Source organism: Perissodus microlepis, chromosome 4, assembly GCF_051167445.1.
Source record: "Perissodus microlepis isolate ML-2025 ecotype Zambia chromosome 4, ASM5116744v1, whole genome shotgun sequence".
NCBI classification, from domain to species: domain Eukaryota; kingdom Metazoa; phylum Chordata; class Actinopteri; order Cichliformes; family Cichlidae; genus Perissodus; species Perissodus microlepis.
The window spans coordinates 19,605,661-19,625,707 of record NC_140464.1 but is presented as its reverse complement, the minus strand read 5'-3'; the positions used below and the strand labels follow the sequence as shown (position 1 = coordinate 19,625,707).

Genomic DNA, 20,047 nt, shown 5'->3' with positions numbered 1-20,047 from the left:
TCTGTAACCATTTTGGTGAACACGCATCCTAGAAAATGGGGTCTGGTTTTGTTTGACCCAGGGTGCCTGTCATTGAGGCCTAACTGAGAGCGAAGACTCAAATCTAGCCACCCGTTAATACAGAGTGGGATCTCCTCACCTTAAGCCACTGGGGAGACGAGAGCAAGCTCATTAAAATTCTTACTAGGAAACTAGTAAAACCTGCTTTTGGTTAATGTGAGAGCTGATTGCACGTGGCAATGACTATCTCGGTTTTGGGTTTCTGTTTTTTACGACTCCTGTTGAAACCAATTAATCATAAGTAAAATGGTCAAACCTGGGTATGTCGGCTCAGCGCACAGCCAAGCACCCATCATCGCTCTATGGTTGTGCTGTATATATTATATTTCCAGTTACTCCTTACTGGGTTGTTTTTTGTGTGTTTTTTGGGGGGGCCTGTGTGTAATTTTCCCAGCTTCCTTTTCTGGTTTCTCCAGAGTGTTTTCCTTTAGCTGTGTCCTTGCATCTGTTTGGTGTCTGCTCCCTCCTGTCTTTGCTCTGGATGTGACTGTATTAACCGTTGTTTGGTAGATCACATACCTGAGAACAGTATAGGATGTCCCTCCCCCTCCAGAAACAGACCAACCCATGCACTGGGTCATCCCTCTCATGCAGAGCAGTGATGCTAACAGATGCACCTGCGCCTCGTGTTTTGTCCAGGTTTTTTTGTTTGTTTGTTTGTTTTGCAGCAAACATCAGATTTGTGTCGCTCTCTGAAGCCATAGCCAGCACTCTGGGATCAGTGTGAGGCTTTTTGGTGCATGTGGTAATGCTCATTCTGGTTGTTCAGCCACCCGACTCTCACCGCGCTTTTCTCAAAGGGCTGCCTTCCACTCCTTGCTTTTTTTATTTGTTTGTTTGTTTTGTTTGTAAATGTACCCGCCTCTTTTCTGCTTACCCACAGCTGAATTGGTGAACACTGCACGCCACCGCTGCCGCTTTCTTCCTCCCTCCTCTGGTAACCATGTGTCCGTCTCACCCACATCATGGACGAGGGAGAAACTCGCTCCAATCACGCGACTCAATCAGCACGTCTGCACTTTGTCTCTCCAGCCTTGCCCCCGTTTTGTTTTCCCTTCCCCGCCCTGTCTAGCATCCTGCTTGTTGAGCTTTAAGTTTAAAGTGTTGCGTGTTTTCAGACTCATGGATGGTCTGCGGTGATTCGTCTATGTACAAGTGTTTGTGTATCTGCTCATCAGTAACGTAAAGCCAAGACTCCTCTCGTCGTGTGCGTGTGTGAGAGATGGAACTTGTTTCTTTGCCGCCTGGGCCGTCTCCCTGCAGTTACCTGTAGTTTCAGATCTTTGAGATGACGGTCATGCAGATGTTTTGTTTCATATGTACATTTGGGCTGCCCCTCTTATTTTATTTTGTTTTTTGGTTTTGTTGTTGTTGCTTTGTTTTTCTTTTTTTGTGGTTCAGCCATCAAATCAAACATCTCACTGGTTAATCATGAGAACAACCCAAGAGGACCATGTTTTGCTATCCTCCTGACACACACAGACACTCCCCCTCACTCTCTATCTTAGGGGGTGTATCTGTGTGTTTATGAAAAGTTGCACTTAAACACACCATCTACATTCACACAAGTTTAAAGGCCCATCTGTCACAGGGCCTGTTTCCAGATATTGATTTTAAATGGGTCGTCTTATTGCTATTGTTGTTATATTGGTGAGATATTGTTTGGGGTAGTTTTTTTTGTTTGTTTGTTTGTTTGTTTTTTTTTAACATAAAAGGGAGTTATAGTTGGGTGTTGTTTTTTTGTTTTGTTTTGGGGTTTTTTTTTCTTGTTTTTGTTTTTTAATTAGTATGTTTTTAATTTGTATTTTTCTTATTTCTTTTATGGGCGTGATTATTATTGACAGTGTTTTCAGTCAGGAAACTTGGTTTGGTTTGTTTTTTGTTTGTTTTTTTCCCCTTACAAGATCTTATAAGGAATTATTTTAAAAGAACATATAAGTAGACTGTCAAAGAGATATGAGTTATTGAGGGTTATAGTCTGTATATTCTATGGGTATTATGAATTAAACGATTAACAAAAACACATTATATACATACAATTGAATAAAATTTCCTGATACTGTTGAAATTGTGATGTGGTCTCGTTTTCTCTTTTTGTTTTTTATTAGCTAATAAAAACATCAAAAGATACTTTATATTCAAAGGTCAATATTATTTAGTTTTATAGGTTTAATATTGAAATTCATCGCCAATATTGTAACCTTTGAGGAAGCACTTGACAACAGTGCAAGGCAAGAAGAGATGTCTGGTGTAATCAGAGGATGGTTGTCAGCCCCCAAAGGTTTGAGGATTAAGTGGGAAGAAAGTGATGGTAACAAAAGTCAGAGTAAGAATGCAAAATGACAGCAACAAAAAGAAGTTGAACTACAGGGTAGGGGAAAGGTTACCAATGTCCAGTAAGGGTTTATAAATAGTGGTCCGTATTTTGCAAGGGAAGAGTGTGTGTGTGTGTGTGTGTGTGTGTGTGTGTGTGTATAATGTGAAAATTATGGGTTCTAGCACAGAACCTTGTGGAACTCCATAATCAAGACTTTTCTTGTGGATTTTTATGTGATGAATCCAAGTACACTGCTAATCAGAGTATAGCATCATGTCAGTAGAACCTGTGGGGGATTGATCTGGACATTTAAGTAGCAGAGGGGGGTTGTTAATTGGTTTCAGCTGCTTTGGTGTTAATGAAATTTATCAGCAGGTGCAGCAGAGGGGCAACAATGAGACACCCTCTTAAATAGGCACTGTTTTACAGGTAGAGGCCACTGACATTTTTCCCTCATCTGTTCTGCTTGTTGTTGTTTTTCACTAGTTTTGTTTTTTCATTTGACTTGGGTCACTACAGGTAGCATGAGGCGATACCTGGACCCTACCATGGCATGGGACGGGGATTGCATATCAAAACGTACCATTGCTAGAAGGTTTGCTGTGTCTCCTAGCACAGTCTCAAGAGAATGGAGGAGATCCCAGGAGACAGACAGTTACTCTGAGAGCTGGATAGGGCTGTAGAAGGTCCTTAACCAATCAGGAGTGAATAAAATTTTGGCAAAATGGACTAGCCTGCCACATCATTTTTTTTTTTTTTTCACTTTAATTTTGGGAGTATCTTTGAATGGAGCTCTGCGTTTTCATTTCCATGAAATGATGTAGCGACCTTTATTCCTGGCATATTTCCCAGTCGATATCAACATATTTTTCCCATTGAGATCTGATGTGTTTTCAAAGTGTTCCTTTAATTTTTTTGAGCAGTGTAAAAGGAGCTGTAACACTGATCTGCCTTTGAGCTTTCACATCCTCTTTCATATCATGTCTCAGCACGACTGTAAGTTTAATATGCACACATGTATGCCTCTATATATCTCTACCACGTGTGACAGCAGGAAAACAGAAAAGTGGCAAACAGTGGGGTGTGATCTGTCTTCTGTGTGATTTGCACGTCAAAACGAGACACCTGTAAATGTAGGAAAATGCTGGAAGCTCTGATTTGCCCTGCAGTGAATGGATTTCTCTGTTCTCGTGAAAACCAGGCTTGTTGTAACACATCACTGCAGGCTCGGCCCGTCACACAATTGTTTGTCACATTCCAGCTTTGCCATTCAAGTTAAACAATATGCTGCTGCTTATCCTGCTGACTTTGGACTGTACGTGGCATGTTGTGGTGAGCACTGCTTGCAGATAGATGGTTTTCATATTTCTAGCCTGGTCAAAGCAAAGTTTACCTACTCTACATTCCACATCCCCTTTGTCAAATACAAGATAAGAAACTTGCCACGCTGCCTGCGATGCATTTGTTTCCTAAGTTATCAGCTTGTGTTTAAGCCCAGCAGCACATTACATCTGGAAAAAGCAATAGATGGCTAATTGCACTCATCTGGCAGGTAATTTGTAGTCATATGCTGTTTTAGGATATTCTGTATTATATTAGCAATACTCCAGCAGTGTAGCAGAATAAAAGTAATCCTTAGAAAGGTGTTGCAAGACTTGCACAGGTATGACATAAACCTGAACAAAAGCATAAAAACAGCATTACCACTGGAAGGGGAGAGGCCAGAGTGGGGTTGTGAGCTGGTGCTTCATTAACTGACTTTTACAGCTCTGAGGGTTCAGCTGTACCTGCTAAGAGTAAGACTGAAATTCAGGGGTGGGACTTTTTTCTCTGTCATACCAGTCTGTCTGGATTTTTCTTATCTTCCCACAACAAGCTGCTGGTTCTTCAGAAAAGCTTTTGGGTCTGGCCACTTGTGATTGGAAGGAGAAATCGAGTTGTCATTTTGAGATTGTCTTGCTGAGCAAGTTTTTTCTTTTTTTTTCTTTTGCTGGTGCTTCTGTTCAACCTGAACTGTGAGATCTTGCAGAGACTCTCTCAGGGACTCGCTGGATGTGCATGCAGGAAAGGATGATCAGCTTTTTATATTTTTTCCTCCCAGTATTGGGAGGATACACCCTCACCTCGGTTTACCTGCTAAAGAACCCGCAGATTCTCCACAGGAAGAAACACCCTGCTTTCTACTGCAAAAAGATCACACACAGAGGAGGTAAGGATCTGCAGTCAATGTGTGGGACTCAAAGATCATGATGTGTGGGGGTGCTCATCGGACTGGGCTGGGCATGCAGTCTCTGTGCCCTGAGGTCCGGGTTTTAATCTGCCTCAAGTCCATCTGTAAAGCAGCTGCATGTCAGTCAGCATCCAATTTAACTGGAGAGAAGCCCAAAACACTGATGCTATTAAATGTTATAGAATGCTTTTGCTTCACTTTCCAACATTTTAAATGCTAATTTCTTTCAGCAGTTGCACATTTTAGTCCTGTGGGTTAAAGACTTATGTATGAAGCTTTCCCATGGGGTGCCCCTGATTTTTATTACTGCTTTAAAGATGAAATCTTTGAACAAAAGGCCTGTTTTTTATATCTAAATCTTATTTTACTGTGCATATACTTTTTTCTGTTCTACCACGAAGCTCAAGCTGAAAACTTAATGTGCAATTCTAACTGATGATGTGATTTGCTGTAATGTTTAGTAGGACCAGTTTAGCAGCTCTCTATCTGAGACATTTTGAGTACTTTGTATTTTCTGACCACTGGCATAATTTCTATGAATTTTAGGATCTGGAGAGAGGATAGAGAGCACCATGGAGGCATTCACACAGTAAGTACCACACTGCCCTCTTTGAAGTGCTGTGAAAGAAGAATGCATCAATTTTTACATGATGGCAGACTTTTTAGACACCACACCCCCGACCCTCCCCATTCCCAAAAAAGGTGTATTGCTAAAAATGTGAAAGTGACGCACACACCCCTGACAAACGGTGGAGTCATCATTTTAATTATTCGTATCTTTTCTCTGTTGTCAGTGCGGCAGAGCAGGGCACTGAGATGCTAGAGATGGACTGTCATTTGACACATGATGGCTTTGTGGTGGTATCACATGATGAGAATTTGCTGAGGCAGACTGGCCATGATGTCACAATCTCCTCGCTCAATCTGCAGGTAAGAAGCCGGATCCTGCTGGACTGGGGCAAAGGTCACAAGGCCGTACTGAGACAAGAAGTGGTAATCTTTCAGAGACACCTGCTCTGTTTCTGTTTCATAGATGAGCTTTGTTACATTCATTGTTACACATGAGACTATGTGAGTTTTATCTTGAGCACTACGTCTCAAATATACAATTTTTTGTGGCACAGATTCAACAAGGTGCTGGATTCAGTACTCGGGGATTTTAGTTCATGTTGACATGATGACATGAGATAGTTACTGCAGATTTGTTGCCTGAATATAAATGAATCTCCTGTTCCACCACATCCCAAATGTGCTCGATTGGATTGGGATCTAGCGAGGCCATTTGAGTACAGGGAACTCAATTTTTTGTTTTCTAGATGTTTGAGCTTTGTGACATGGTGTGCTATCCTGCTGGAATCAGCATAAGGGATGGACATGTCAGCAACAATACACGGGTAAGATATTTTCTTGGCCCCAAAGTGTGCTAAGAAAATATCTGACACTTGTACAAGACATGATCATGTTATTTACACCATAATTCTGATCCTAACATTCAAATGGCACAGAAAAACATCAAGATTCACACCAGACAACATTTTTTCCAGTCTTCTATTGTCCAATTTGATTGAACTTGTGCAATATTAGTCTCAGTTTCCTTTTCTTAGCTAATAGAAGTGGTACGTGATGTGGTCTTCTACTGCTAAAGACCACCTGCTTCAAGTTTTGACATGTTTAGAAATGCTGTTCTTCATAATTTGGTTGTTACACGGGGATATTTCACTTATTGTTGCCTCATCTTGAAGCAGCTATGCTATTCTCCTCTGATTTCTGACATTAACAAGGTACTTTTACCTACTTAAACCCCCCCCCCACACCCACCCTGATGCTCAGTTTGAACTTCAACAGGACGTCTTGGCCATGTCTGCATACCTAAATGTAATTGCTGCCATGTGATTGGCCGATTAGATATTTGCATTTATGAGAAGCTGAACAAGTGTGAGTGTATAATACTCTAGAGTTCAATTTAGTTTTATTGTAAAATGCAGAATAACTGCTTAAAAGTCAGTTTTCACTTCCAAACAATCTGGTAGCTCCTTAAGCTCACACGAGACTACCAGATTTGGTTGTAATGCTACTGTGAGCTACGGGGCTTTACATGGGGGGTTACATGTTATTACATGTTTTTCCATCCAGATTTAACAGCACACTTATTTACTGTAGCAACATTACTTACAGAGCTGCATGGAGGTATCTTTTAATTCTTTTCAATTCACCATAATCTTCAAAAAGGGCACGCTGCTTGCATTACTCTTGAGGTTTCCTCGGAAACAAAGCTGTAATTTATCAGTAAGCGTTTGTTCAAGCATCAGATTACCATCAAGTGAATGTTTGCATCCGGCTTTGTTGCATGTACCAACTCAGCTGGGACAACAATACTAAGAATATCCAATGGCGTACACAAATTCTTTTCACCTTAATCACATCATAGTAAATTCACCTTATATCTCTGTGTTCAACTGTGTTTTTAAACTTTTAGGATTTGCCTTTGTATAAGGAGAGACTGGAGGTAACATTTTATGAAGGTGAGTTCCTCCTGTTATATCTAATTGTTCATTTTTAATGAAAAGACATTTGAAGAAGAAATGCATCTATAACAATAATCATCATCATAATCATAAATCAAACACTGTATGTTGAAAAATGTATAGACAAAACAATCAAACAACTACTGTTTAAAAGTGACTGAATAAAAAAAATGAGCTTCCCCAATTTCCTCCAGCAGGACATCAGTATTAATACTCTGGATCGAAGATATTTCTAATGTTTCTAAAAGAGTTGGGTAGTGATATTGAATACATATCCAAGAGAGGGGAGCAAAATTAGAGGGACTCTGAGGAGTAACCTTAAAGCCTGAATCATTAAATAATTGCCAGACTATGAAACTTCTAATTAAAAATAAAATGAATAAATATTACTTTGTATCATATGTGCTACATCCAGCAATTTTCTTGCAATTTATTGCTTAACTCACTGTAAAGGTTATTGCCATAAGGAGAAATACAATTGTGTATATCTGCAAAGAAATCATAGCTCACACTGTATTTGTTATATACATAGCCAAATCATAAGCTATCAGTTAGAAACAGCAGGAGGCCAACAATGAAACCTTGTGGAACACCGTTTCTTAGCATTACTATAGCTGACTGCACAGATTATCAGAACACGTGTAGACACAGATGAAACTAATATAAAAGCAAACCTGAAACGCAGGCACTATATTAAAACAGTGATAAAAGCAGCAGACAGATCCCAGATGAGTAAAGCAGTGTGGTGCACCACAGTCAACTGCCATAACAAGTTAATTTCTTTCTGACAAGCTCATGCATCTAATGTGACTTTACTTTTCACCCCTCCTTTTCTTTAGGCCGTTACAGCACTGGCAAGGACAGGAAGTTTGCTCTGCTGGAGGATGTGTTCAAAAAGTTCCCTGAGATGCCGATCAGCATTGAGATCAAAGAGAACAACCACGAGCTCATTAAAAGGGTACACGTTAATCACCCCAAAAAACCAACACCAAACTTCTACCACAATTTCCTGATGTATGAAAAAGCTTCAGCTTTTCAGGATTGAATCGGGCCTCTTTTGAGGTGGATACATTGTCTAAATTCCAGTCAAGGTGGACAAATTATGAGTGATTTTCTAACTACAAGGCTAGGGAGCTTTTCCTGTGCAATTCTAAATATGTTGTCCACCTTATAAACAGTGTCCACAGTTTACTGCCCAAGTCTAGCACAGCAGCCTCTGTGATATCTGTGTCTGCAGCACCACTTACACTCTTACACCTTCGTGTCATCATGTCCTGAATGCTAATATTTGTTTCCCACTTGATTTTATGTTTTTAGGTGTCTGATCTGGTTAAACGCTACAACAGGGAGGGGATCACTGTGTGGGCTTCCACAGACTCCACGATCATGAAGCAATGCTGGAAAATGGTACATTAACCAGCTGGAGGAGATGAGTTACCTGTATAGCATTAACACACTTTACTCATTATAACATTTTAATTGCATGCAGGAAATGCATGAAATGAAGTTATATGATGGCGTTACAGGGTTTCCTTAGCTTTTCAATATGGTTTTCAGCATGATTCATAAACACAGCCTCTGTACCAGTGTTGTCACCCAGCATGTCTGCGTCTCTCTGTTCTCTCCTTCCACGTAGAACGGCTCCATGCCGTACAGTTTCACTATGAGCCGAGGCCTGCTGCTTCTACTTCTCTTCTACACGGGGCTGCTTCCCTTTGTGTCAATAGGAGAGAGTTTGCTGCAGTTCTACCTAATGCGCATCTTCAACAGGTGTGACACTAGGAGTGTGTTCAGTGCATGCTGAGTAAACTGTGTCCATTCATGTGCATGCATGTCATTTCACATGAAGGGTCTTTTTTCTGTTAAGACTGTGACGCTTCATGTTCTTGCTATCTATGCTCACTGTGTCTGGACTGCCTAACTGAGCCCATTAACATTTTTCCTGGTTCAAAATGAGAATTTGAATGATGATGGTGAATAACAGCTAAGCATGACTGGTTTAAGTATGGTACAGGCTCTGGGTCTGTGTTGCCTTATTTGGGGGAAAAACCAGCAATTTTCCTTTTTGTTTTAAATTCTGACCGTTTACTTTGGGGGGGTTGTAGTTGTGAATGTTTATGTTCTGCTTGTTCAGCTGTGGTTCATACATTTGTTAAACACATTCAGATTTATGTTTTACTTTTATTTTTAAAACTCTCTGGGAGCACTGAAAGTTTCTCTGTGCAATGACAATTTAATCATGTGGTTGTAAGCCTTTTTCTGCGACCTCTTGGTTTTTATTCTCTCAGATACTTTTATTTCATAAAAGTGTAACTGTGTCTTTCTCTGTCTCTGTGTGTGCTGAAGGACATTCATTGCCGATGAAGCTCTCCTGAGGAACAAGCTCGTTGTGTGTTTGATAGAAAAGTAAGAGAAGTATTAAAAAGGACTATGGTAGTTGTTCCTACTCACTTATTTATTGGTCTTGAAATCTAAATTATAAATGCCAAAAATCGACAAAACATTCAGTCCTCACTACACTGAAAGATTGTTTACACTTCTAGCTTAAATCTAGCATTTTAAGCACAGTGTGCAGTTTGTGTTTTATTTTAAATTTGCTTCTTTCATGTTGTCATTGCAGAATAACTATGAGGAAGAGTCTTTTTAGGCACCTCGCTGCCCGTGGAATTCAGGTATGAAACCACATTTCTAAGTGTTTACAACACTGTGCTTGAAAGAAGAGTTAAAGAAATGCAAAGAAAGCCAGAACTGTGGAATATAAACATATCAGAGTAAAAGAAAACACTAAATACTGAGAGGCAAATATGAAAAATATCACAAATGTTTGTTTACCTTATCAAAGGCTCTTTGTCTTATCAGAGTTTTGTTTGCTCATTCTCATTTAGATAGAAACAGTGCAGGGACCACAAGTGTGCTCAGAAACTTTCCTGGAACATTTTTGCTTCACTTTTACTTTGCTCTTGTGTCTTCCATGAAAAGATGCGCAGGGAATCCCCAAAATATAATTCCTGTTAAAGTCAATGGATTTGATTTTTCTCCTACTAGTCACTGCATGGTCAGCTGCAGGATGCTATTCAAACTCAACAGGTTATGATCTAACACAGAAAGCACTTCAGCATGACAAATAGTTGACCTCACACAACCACTATGAGTGTCCTGAATGCATCATCTCTATCCTGATGTGATGAGATCAACCCTGTTGTCAGGACATGACTCCACTCAATAGCTGGAGAAAGTAACACTCTTTAAGCTATGTGATATTTATATTTTGTCCTTGTTGTGTTTCAACACTTTTAAATAATGCCAAAGTAGCAACCAGGAAATGTTTCTTTCTATATCATCTACATGTTGTTTTTTTAGTGTTTTGGGGAGAATTTGTGGGCATGTTAAAATCCAAGTATTTTAATCAGTGATTCAGTAACATGTCCACACAATGTACAGGTTATCAGTCCACTGAATGTCCTAATCAGTCCTACTGATATTCCCTCACTAGACTCTTTAGTAGGTAATTGGTGCCGACTACCAGGTTTGTGTCCTTTTGCCTTCAAAACTGCCTTAATTCTTCATGGCACAGATTCAACAAGGTGCTGAAAACATTCTCCAGATATTTTGGTCCATATTGACATGATGGCATCACACAGTTGCCGCAGATTTGTCAGCTGCACATCAGTAATGTGAATCTCCTGTTCCACCACATCCCAAAGGTGCTCTGTTGGATTGAGATCTGGTAACCTTGGAGTCTATTTAAGTACAATGAACTCATTGTCGTGTTAAAGAAACCAGTTTAAGATGAGTTGAGCTTTGTGACTTGGTGTATTATCCTGCTGGAAAGAACTAGTGAACCAAAGGATGGGTATGCTGGTCATAAAGGGATGGACATGGTCAGCAACAATACTTGGGTAGACTGTGGTGTTTATCTGATGGTCAGTTGGTACTAAAATGCCTAAAGTGTGCCAAGAAAATATCCCCCTCACCATTACCGAACCGTTGATACAAGGCGGGCTCAATCCATGTTTTCATGATGTTTATACCAAATTCATCATCTAAATCTGGCAAATCTTGCAGAATTCAATATTCATAAGACCAGGCAACGTTTTTCAGTCTTCTGTTGTCAAATTTTGGTGAGTCTGTGGGAACTGTAGCTTCAGTTTCCTGGTTGTAGCTGACATGAATGGCACCCAGTTTGGCACCAACAGCCACTTTCAAAGTCATTTCAATCACATTTCTTCCCCACTCTGAAGCTCGGTTTGAACTTCTGCAGGTCATCTTGACCACGTCTACAGGCAGCCATTCGACTGGCTGATTAGATATTTGTGTCCACGAGCAGCTGAACAGGTGTCCCTAACAAAAAAGCCAGTGAGTCTCGGTGCTCACCTGTTAACCGGCTCGTTCGGCTAATAAGATTAGCTTTGCAACATGCTCCATGAAAATTGTTATCCCTTGTTTTCTCTGTTTCCTAGGATACATATTATTCTAATCAAGATGAATGTGACACTTTTGTTGCCATTGCATTGATTATCAATATCATTTTGTAATAGTTATTTATCTACACTGTAGCCTGAACAACTGGCCCATGGTGCTTTGGATTTTCTGCTGCCATACAAGGGAAAAACAAAACAGTGAAATGTCAGTTTTTAACTGAAGATAACTGTTGCAATTGCAGGTGCATTTATTTGTTTGCAACACAGAAGAAGACATAGAGGCGGCATTAGAAGTAGGAGCCACTGGAGTGATGAGTGACTATCCAACTCTTCTGTCCAGCTACTTCTGCAAAAACAGAAGTCAGGACTGAATCCAAGCACACCATCACGTGATGGCAACAATGACACTGATAAAAACGGCTAATGCAACATTTGTTGAAGAATCTTTGGTCTACATAATAATCGCCATGCAGTGGGAACACAACTATCATTAATCTCTTCGGTGCTGACCTTTAATCGCTGCTGACGGAATGACTTGTTTGTCGTGGGATCGTCTCTACAGCCTCCACCCACAAACAAACCGCGGCATTGATTTGGTCTGCAGCACATCTAACGAGTGAATCTTTAACTAGCTGGACTGTATATTTGATTAAATGTGACTTTATTTTGAATGTCTCCAATGTTACTTTCTGCCACTTTTAAGATGGGGCTTGAGAAATAAATGATTATGAATAAATCACTTGCATTTTGGCTTTTATATTCTTATGGGCCATTAGAAGATTACAAGGTAATTACTGGCAGTACAAACATGAATACAGTACAGTGTGTTATGGAGCAATCTAGGCAGCATAGTGCGAATCTCTTTGACCGATTTTCTTGACCTAAAAGAGACTGTAGAGAGTGTACACGTGCTGTAAACCTCACCTGTGTCCTTGTTTTCCCAAGCAACTATGGTCAAAGTCCATCCACCCGGCCGTGATAATAATCAACCAGTTTGTTGGTGAAACAAAGAGGGTATTTTTCTGTGTAGGTTGGCGACGATCAAGTTAATGGGATATACCTGGATTTATGCAAAAACATAACAGTAGGCACCGAGAGCAAAGTAGCAATAAAATAAGATGATGTCTTAGTAATATTGAGACACTTGAGACAATTTCCCATATTTTGACTGGTTCGGGAGGACATGCAAATCAACTCAGTTTTATTTATATAGCATCAAATCACAACGAAAGTTGCCTCAAGGAACTTTACATGTAAGGTAGAGACCCTACAACAATACAGAGAAAGCCACAACAATCAAGCAACCCAGTATGAGCAAGCACTTGGTGAGAGTGGGAAGGAAAAACTCCCTTTTAACAGGAAAAAGCCTCAAAACAGAACCAGACTCAAGGAGGGGCAGTCATCCACCATGGCTGGTTGGAAGTGATGGTAGGGAGACGGGACTAAAACACTGTGCACTTTGCACTTTTCTAAACTCTCGTTTTAACCCAGTGCGAAGGGTAGGCCTTTTATTATAGTGAGAAGAAGCTTAGCCAGTTTAACGCCATAATCATCAGGGAAAGCTACAAGTCAACAAGTTGCACACTTGGCAGATTTTGTAAACTGTGAGAAAGAAAAAAGTTCCAGTATATTCTGAATAATATGGTGTGAAGTGACACAATATATGTGTTATAATTAAATACAATTGCTGAACTTTTCAGATGTGGCAAAAGAAAGCTATGCAAATCTATGGATAGATTCAAACTGAAGGCCCCAAAATGCAGAAATCACAGTGAAAGTACATAAAGACTTTCCATATGCATGACTATAAGACCAAACTTCAGTTTCCTTTTATCTTTACTGTATTTGCTTAGCAAGACAGTTTGAAATATTGTTTAATTAGCCTGTACGTGCCTAGTTTATTGTTTCTTTGTTTTTATTTTTAAGTCATCATTGCTGACATGTCCCACTTTCTCCCACACAAATACCACATATGCCCTACATTTAGTTTGTTGGGATCTGCTCACCTTAGGCCTAGGTCATTGATCAACATTTAATGTTACATGTTGCTGTACCACAAAGCAAGGAAATTGCAGGAATTATAACCAAACTTTTCAAAACTAAACCAGAGATCAGTGTAAGATATAATGGATGTAAGATATAATGGACCGCCTGCCTGTGTGTCATAAAAATACACACACACACGCACACAAGAAAGGCAAACACACAGCAAAGGACATGCAAAGGAGCAGTCAAGAAACCACAACAAATAAAACCCTTCCCTCAGGCTCATATTCCAAGAACTCCTGGAAACTGTCACAGTAGCAGGTTAGCATGTTGTTCTTGTTCTTATTGGTCTGATCTCTACAGAAGCACTATGCTTGTTTTTGAAATTATTTTTAATCCCAGTCCGACAGGCCGGAGATGATAACACACTTTCAGCATTTATGAAACGCTACCAAACAGCAATCAAACCGATGGCCATAAAAGGCCCCGGTAAGATGGAATCTGATTGGTTGACCCACATTCTAACGTCACTCGAAGGCTCTGATTGGTCAGCGGGGATTTGTTTTGCACTACCCAGACTTCCTCCTATGCGTGTTTTCATAAACAAATTGCATTTTTTCCTCCCGCCGAGGTCGCTGCTTTCGCTCCTTGTCAGCCTGCCAGCTTTGTCGGCGTCCAGCTCCACTTTTAAAGAAGGTCGTTTCGGAACTTTGAACGCTGGTTCTGGTTCAAAAAAACAAAAGAGAGACGCGGGTAAACGGGCTCCGCTTCAACAGTCGGAGCTGTCTGTCCTTTTTTCTGTGTCCGAACCGCCAACGCGTGGTCGATCGTTTCTCACCAAACTGACTGTTTTTCTGCCTTTTACCTGAAGTTTTTCAGCTGCCGGCTACACCAGTCCGCTGTCTAGACTGTGAAGAGCTTCGGTGTTTTTAGGTGAGTGGACGGACGCCGAGAAATGTCCTGCAATGCGCATCTGCGCTGCTGCCGCTGCTGTTGTGTGTTGACAGTGCGGAGCTAGCGGGCTAGCTAACACACTAAGCTAGGTCAAAGCAGAGCTAGTGGCCCGGTTTACTCCTGCAGCTGGCAGATGCACCATCAGTCCGTTTACGTTGACTGGTAGACGGACAGTGCCTGTACAGTCCTTGAATTTGGGTTAACTGCTGCATTTATCTAAGCAAGGGTTATTTGTGCCAACTATTAGAAACCAGGAAGCAAGCTGCCTGGTTAACTAACCTGTTATGTTTGACTAGTCTCAGCTAACAATGCATCCATACCTTGTAAAGTCACCCTCTGCCATCATACATTTAATCATTGAAAAGAAGATGCATGATTGAAGCTGACAAAGAGTCCAACCCAGATAGCTTTCATTCATTAAGGATGAATGACCTTAAAACCTTGATGTTAGATAGCTCAAACTGTTAGTTACAAACTCCAAATTGTTAAATACTAATGCAAAGGCTTGAGGGAGTAAGTCACACCTTTATAGTGCTGACTTTCAATTTTCACTTGGTGTGTCAGTAAATAGTAGGACTTTGGTCATAGATTTTTCTGGACCACATCTGATCAGGTGATTAACAGATTTTCTCTGGGTCCAGCCTCATTGCAGTTTGACAGTGCTCAATTTTAGTTTAGTTTTCTTTGTAGTTATTATAATACTGGGGCTACTTATCAGGGGCCTGGTTGAAGAGATTACAGTAGTAGCACTTTGTGAAGGCAGTTCAAAGTCATGTAGACATCCTAAGTCTTAATACAAAAAACCTCATCAGGCTGGTTGTGTTGACAATGGGCTTTTTATAAGATAGACTTTTACCCCCAAGTGAAAAATTCACGTTATTACATTATTATAGCAGCAAAATGAATAGAACAGGAACAAAATAAGTAGATTCAGCATTATAACATAACCTTTATTAATAATACTGTACAACAATAGAGAAAAATGTGCACTGTACATATAGGAATATATATGGCATGGGATATTGCATAGTGCAGTGGTTAACAGCAAGATGGAATATAGACTATTGCACACAGTCTGACAGAAGATGGAAGGAACGTCCTGCTTTTGGTTTTTAGTTTGGCTTAACTTTAATAACCTTTGTGTCACATTGCCTTAGGGTGAAGCTTTATAGTCTTGTGATGGGGCTACGGTTAATTGAAATGAGAAAGAAATCATCCTGTTTATGGTTAGTCAGATGGAAGAACTGTGTGCCAAGATCGCTAACCCATCATACAAACAATAATAAAAAAACCTCGTCTCTCTCTGTGTTTTTGGTCCTGCTCAGACATGGTGAAGCTGACAAAAGCCAAGACGTTCCAGGCGTATCTGGACTCCTGCCACCGCCGTTACAGCTGTGTGCACTGTCGCGCTCATCTGGCCAATCATGACGATCTTATCTCCAAGGTCTGTATGCCGCTTGTCTTTTTTTGTTGATAATCATGTCAGATGGCATGCACATTTGCTTCATGGTTATTTTAGAAAGTTGCATCTGAGACATATCAGAGTTGGGTTTGCAGTCTGTCTCTCATTTATATTTTCTCCCTGTCTCCTAGTCTTTCCAAGGCAGCCAGGGCCGAGCCTACCTCTTCAACTCTGTGTAAGTATCAACTATTAAAAAGCAGGTTTTTCCTGTTTTAGGTTTCCAGTCTCACTTCTCCTGTAGACAGGAGAAGAGGGAACTGTTGTTGTTTTTCACATCTCACTTGTTTCACAACAACTTTAAAGCCACTTTGTGCAAAAATGTTATTTTTTCACGCAAATCATTTTATAAAAAGTCTATTTCTCGGTGAAAACACATTCCTAGTATCGCGCTTGTTTGATCAAACCACTTTGCTCTAGTTTGGATTTTGAAGGTGTGTGAGCTCACGTTCTTCCGGGGTTAGTGGGTCAGGAGTACACACTTAAATATTAACCTACCAGCTCCACTCAGTTTAAATCTTAATTTGTTCAGGTGCAGCCCCTTTTGAATAGTAGGGTTTCATTAACATTTTCTCCTAAAGGAGGTTGTAGCTGTGCAGGAGAGGCTGTCCTTGAGTGATTACTGAAGAGAACAGTTTAATCACAGTGTGTCCATGCTTTTGTCTTCAGGGTCAATGTCGGCTGCGGCCCTGCTGAGGAGAGACTGCTGCTCACGGGACTTCATGCTGTGGCCGACATCTACTGCGAAAACTGTCACACCACGTTGGGCTGGAAATATGTACGTATATGTCCTCCAGCAAATACAGAGCAGGATTATTCATCTTTAAATCACTTAAAGGCTTTTTGGTTTTTAATTCACTGAGACGTCCACACACACTTTTCTGTTGCCATGACGAATTTTGTACATATCACACTAATCAATTGGGACATTTTTGTAAGACGCAGAATGTGCACAAAAACAACAAAGCAATGATGTAATCAAGAACAACTGGACTTTCCAGTGATTGTTATGTGAATGTCACTGTCTGCATTAATGCATGAACTGCAAAAATTGTAAAGAAATACATGAGAAAATGACCCGTTTTCTCTCTTGATTTATTACTTCTGTAAACTTTTCCCTGATGACTTTATGGTCTCTGTCGCTGTTTTAAAGCCTTCATTAAGACAACATGCTGTTCATTTAGTGAATTATTATGTCCATTAGGAGTAAACAGCAAAGTGGGGTATGTTTCGGGGTGTGGCTGCCCTCTGATTGACAAACTCTTACTGTTTGTTTGTGCAGTGTTTTCACTTGGGGTTGGGCTTTGCTAAAAGTCACTCTAAGAAGTAGCAAGATGTCAGATTAGTTGTCCACTAACCAGACATCATGGCAGCTACAGCTTTCTTTCATCTGTCATCTAACTTTTTCTCTCTTTCTAACAACTCCTTTCACCTTCCTCCTGCAGGAACAGGCCTTTGAACTGAGTCAGAAGTACAAGGAGGGGAAGTACATCATCGAGCTGTCCCACATGATAAAGGACAACGGTTGGGACTGAGAGGGAAATCTTCGTCTTTCGTCATGACTTTTTCACAAGTTGCGAAAACGGTTCCAGTGTAGCTTCTTCATCCCACGTTCGAGCCATCGCTGTGCCACACTTTCACTTCATACAGCTTCGCCAAGAATAGCATGTGATGCCTTATCTTTATCTGTTCTTCGTGTTTTGTTTCCTTTTTTTCCAGCAAGCACGACAACACATTTGCTGATAATGCTGTCCTAAGTGCTAGTTGTGCAGGAGGACATGGACTGAATGAGTGCGGGGTTTGCGCGTGAAAACTTGGAGATGTAGTCACACGGGGCACCAGTTGGTGTTACATTTTGAGCACGCCTATTAGCGATTAAACCACTGAAACGGCCTCGCCCTGTGGTGGGCAGGCCGGTGCAAGTCAAATTATCTGATCTTAAACACTGGATGCAGGTATTTGGGTTTTCCTTTTGACTTTAAGGTGCATATTTAGATGTAAATGACCCAAACTGAGTGAATTATTTAGGCTTGTTTAATCCAGAGATCCCTTCTTTTTTGATGTGAGGGTATGGGAACGCTTAGAGAAGCGGGATGGGCTTTTTTTTATGAGTTAATGTTTTTAAGATTAGTAAAACTTGTTCATATTTTGCCTAAAAAGCCCACAAACATCTTGTAATTCATAATCTGGGGTAAGTCTTCCGCTTGAAGGTCTACCTTTTAGTGTGTGTTCGGGTGGGAATGTGTATGAGTGCAGTGTTTGCTCATAAGTCTTAAGCTGGATAGTGTTGAGAAGCATTGATCTGGAGTTGATTCACATTTAGATTTTCCACTGCACATTCGGGATATCTTCACTCTTAATGCGGATCTTTCATATGTTTGTGACCTAACACTAAAGCAGCCATTAGATTTCCTAGATTGTGCTAGAGCAGAGTGTGATTTGGGTAATGTAGCATATTTATGGTGATTTTTTTTTTTTTAATGTCTGCTTCTTTCATTAAAGTGTTTTTTATTTTAACCTGATATTTCATTAAAATACAGTATGCCAGTAAGACTTTTGTTTGTGCTGTGGTGTTTCATCTTATCTCGCTTCTGATTTTCTCATCAAGCTTATTTCTTCTTTGTGGTCAAATACAGACAAAACACAGCCTGAGAAAGTTTCTGTTCAAAGTGCTGAGACAACACAAAAGTGTGAGGGCCAAATTCATAAAACAGCCAAAGGTAAAAGTAGCTTTTGATTGTCTGTTTTGGGGGGAAACTAATAAAAAGGAAAAATTAAACTACTCACTTTGGCAAATTCTGTAGGTCACACATCTTGTATCGGTGTCATTTTATATTATTGATGGTAGCGAGAATCAGATCAGTCCTATACAACACCAGGGATTAGTTTACACTGAGTAACTCGTGACTCTTTAATCCATCTCTAGTGTCTCCCTGTGGCTTTAAGAACAAACCTGATTTATTTATCATCTCCATAAGTGGTTCTTTACAAACTTTGGCATAAAAAGTAAGTAAATTTGTGTTTGCTCCATTATTTCTTTGTTGTAACAATGCTCTGCAATAAATCTTATATTGTTTGCAAGCCTGTTTATTGCCCCTTAAATGGTGCCACATTTGTGAGTTTTTCCCATTATAAGATAGTCAAATCTTCTCGTCAAAGCCAAACAGCTTTTTCTGCTATTGAGCTTCTGGTACTGCAGGTGCCTCATTGCTGTTTGATTAGGAGCAACTGTGAGCAGGGACCCTGCTACAGCAATCAGTTGGTGTCTGCTCCAACCATGGTATGTTTGACTGATCTGGATAGAGCTATGCTATAGGACAACTTCAAGCGGGTGTCCAGTCAAGGTTTGCAAAATGATCTGGCCGATGGCTGTTTACCCAGAGAACCTGGAACAGACTGCACACAGCCAATCTAAGGTCTGGTCTGGCACAACCACACTGACTGACTTCTGACGAATGCTGGTTGAAGAATGGGATGCCATCCCACAGCAGTTTGTGACCAGCATGAGGAGGAGGTGCCAGACTCTTTTGCCAATTAATACTTCTTCCCCCATTTGTTAAATGAATAAATTGCTAACATGTTTTGTTCCTTCAGACTTCAATCATCCAATCCAATAAATAACACCAAACCAGAGTCAGTAGCAGAATGAGCAGTTTGGCATTGGCAGAGAAGATTTAGCAGGCTTTTTATTGGTCCAACTCACATACTCATCTCTGCTGCTTAACCCACAAACAAATGTTGCACCATTTATGGACAAGAAAATGGGTTTTCCAGCAGGCTTATTATCAAAGCAGATCACTTTAAATCTGATTTATTGCATAAAAACAGGTAGGACTCAGATTGGCCTGCATAGCTTTAAAACGACATTTTTGTAAATAATAAGTCAACAGTTTTCATTACTTTAAGGCTACGTCCACACGTACACGGGTATTTTTGAAAACGGAGATTTTCCGTTTTCGTTTTAAAAAATAATCCCGTCCACACGTAAAGGCAGAAATGAAGGAAAAGACTGCTAGGAACATGCCAAAGCAACAGGTGGCGATATATTCTTAACCGTGTAGAAATGTTGGCCAATCAGAAGTCTAGAAGCCTCGG

The 20,047-nt window shown here is 40.4% G+C and overlaps 2 protein-coding genes across 2 annotated transcripts; both read left to right on the top strand.

Annotated features, from left to right (window-relative positions):
• The first annotated feature begins 657 nt into the window (after positions 1 to 657).
• gdpd3a (glycerophosphodiester phosphodiesterase domain containing 3a) lies at positions 658 to 12,289 on the top strand. Its single transcript, XM_084926364.1, has 10 exons — positions 658 to 4,586; positions 5,154 to 5,196; positions 5,402 to 5,537; positions 7,084 to 7,129; positions 7,972 to 8,090; positions 8,450 to 8,539; positions 8,769 to 8,902; positions 9,479 to 9,538; positions 9,753 to 9,804; positions 11,796 to 12,289. The coding sequence occupies exons 1-10, from the start codon at positions 4,430 to 4,432 to the stop codon at positions 11,922 to 11,924; spliced, it is 966 nt and encodes a 321-aa protein (XP_084782490.1). The 5' UTR covers positions 658 to 4,429; the 3' UTR covers positions 11,925 to 12,289.
• A 1,074-nt stretch (positions 12,290 to 13,363) lies between these two features.
• Positions 13,364 to 18,503, top strand: ypel3 (yippee-like 3). The gene is made up of 5 exons (XM_084926366.1): positions 13,364 to 14,472; positions 15,819 to 15,937; positions 16,087 to 16,130; positions 16,622 to 16,730; positions 17,398 to 18,503. The coding sequence occupies exons 2-5, from the start codon at positions 15,821 to 15,823 to the stop codon at positions 17,485 to 17,487; spliced, it is 360 nt and encodes a 119-aa protein (XP_084782492.1). The 5' UTR covers positions 13,364 to 14,472; positions 15,819 to 15,820; the 3' UTR covers positions 17,488 to 18,503.
• The last annotated feature ends 1,544 nt before the right edge of the window (positions 18,504 to 20,047 follow it).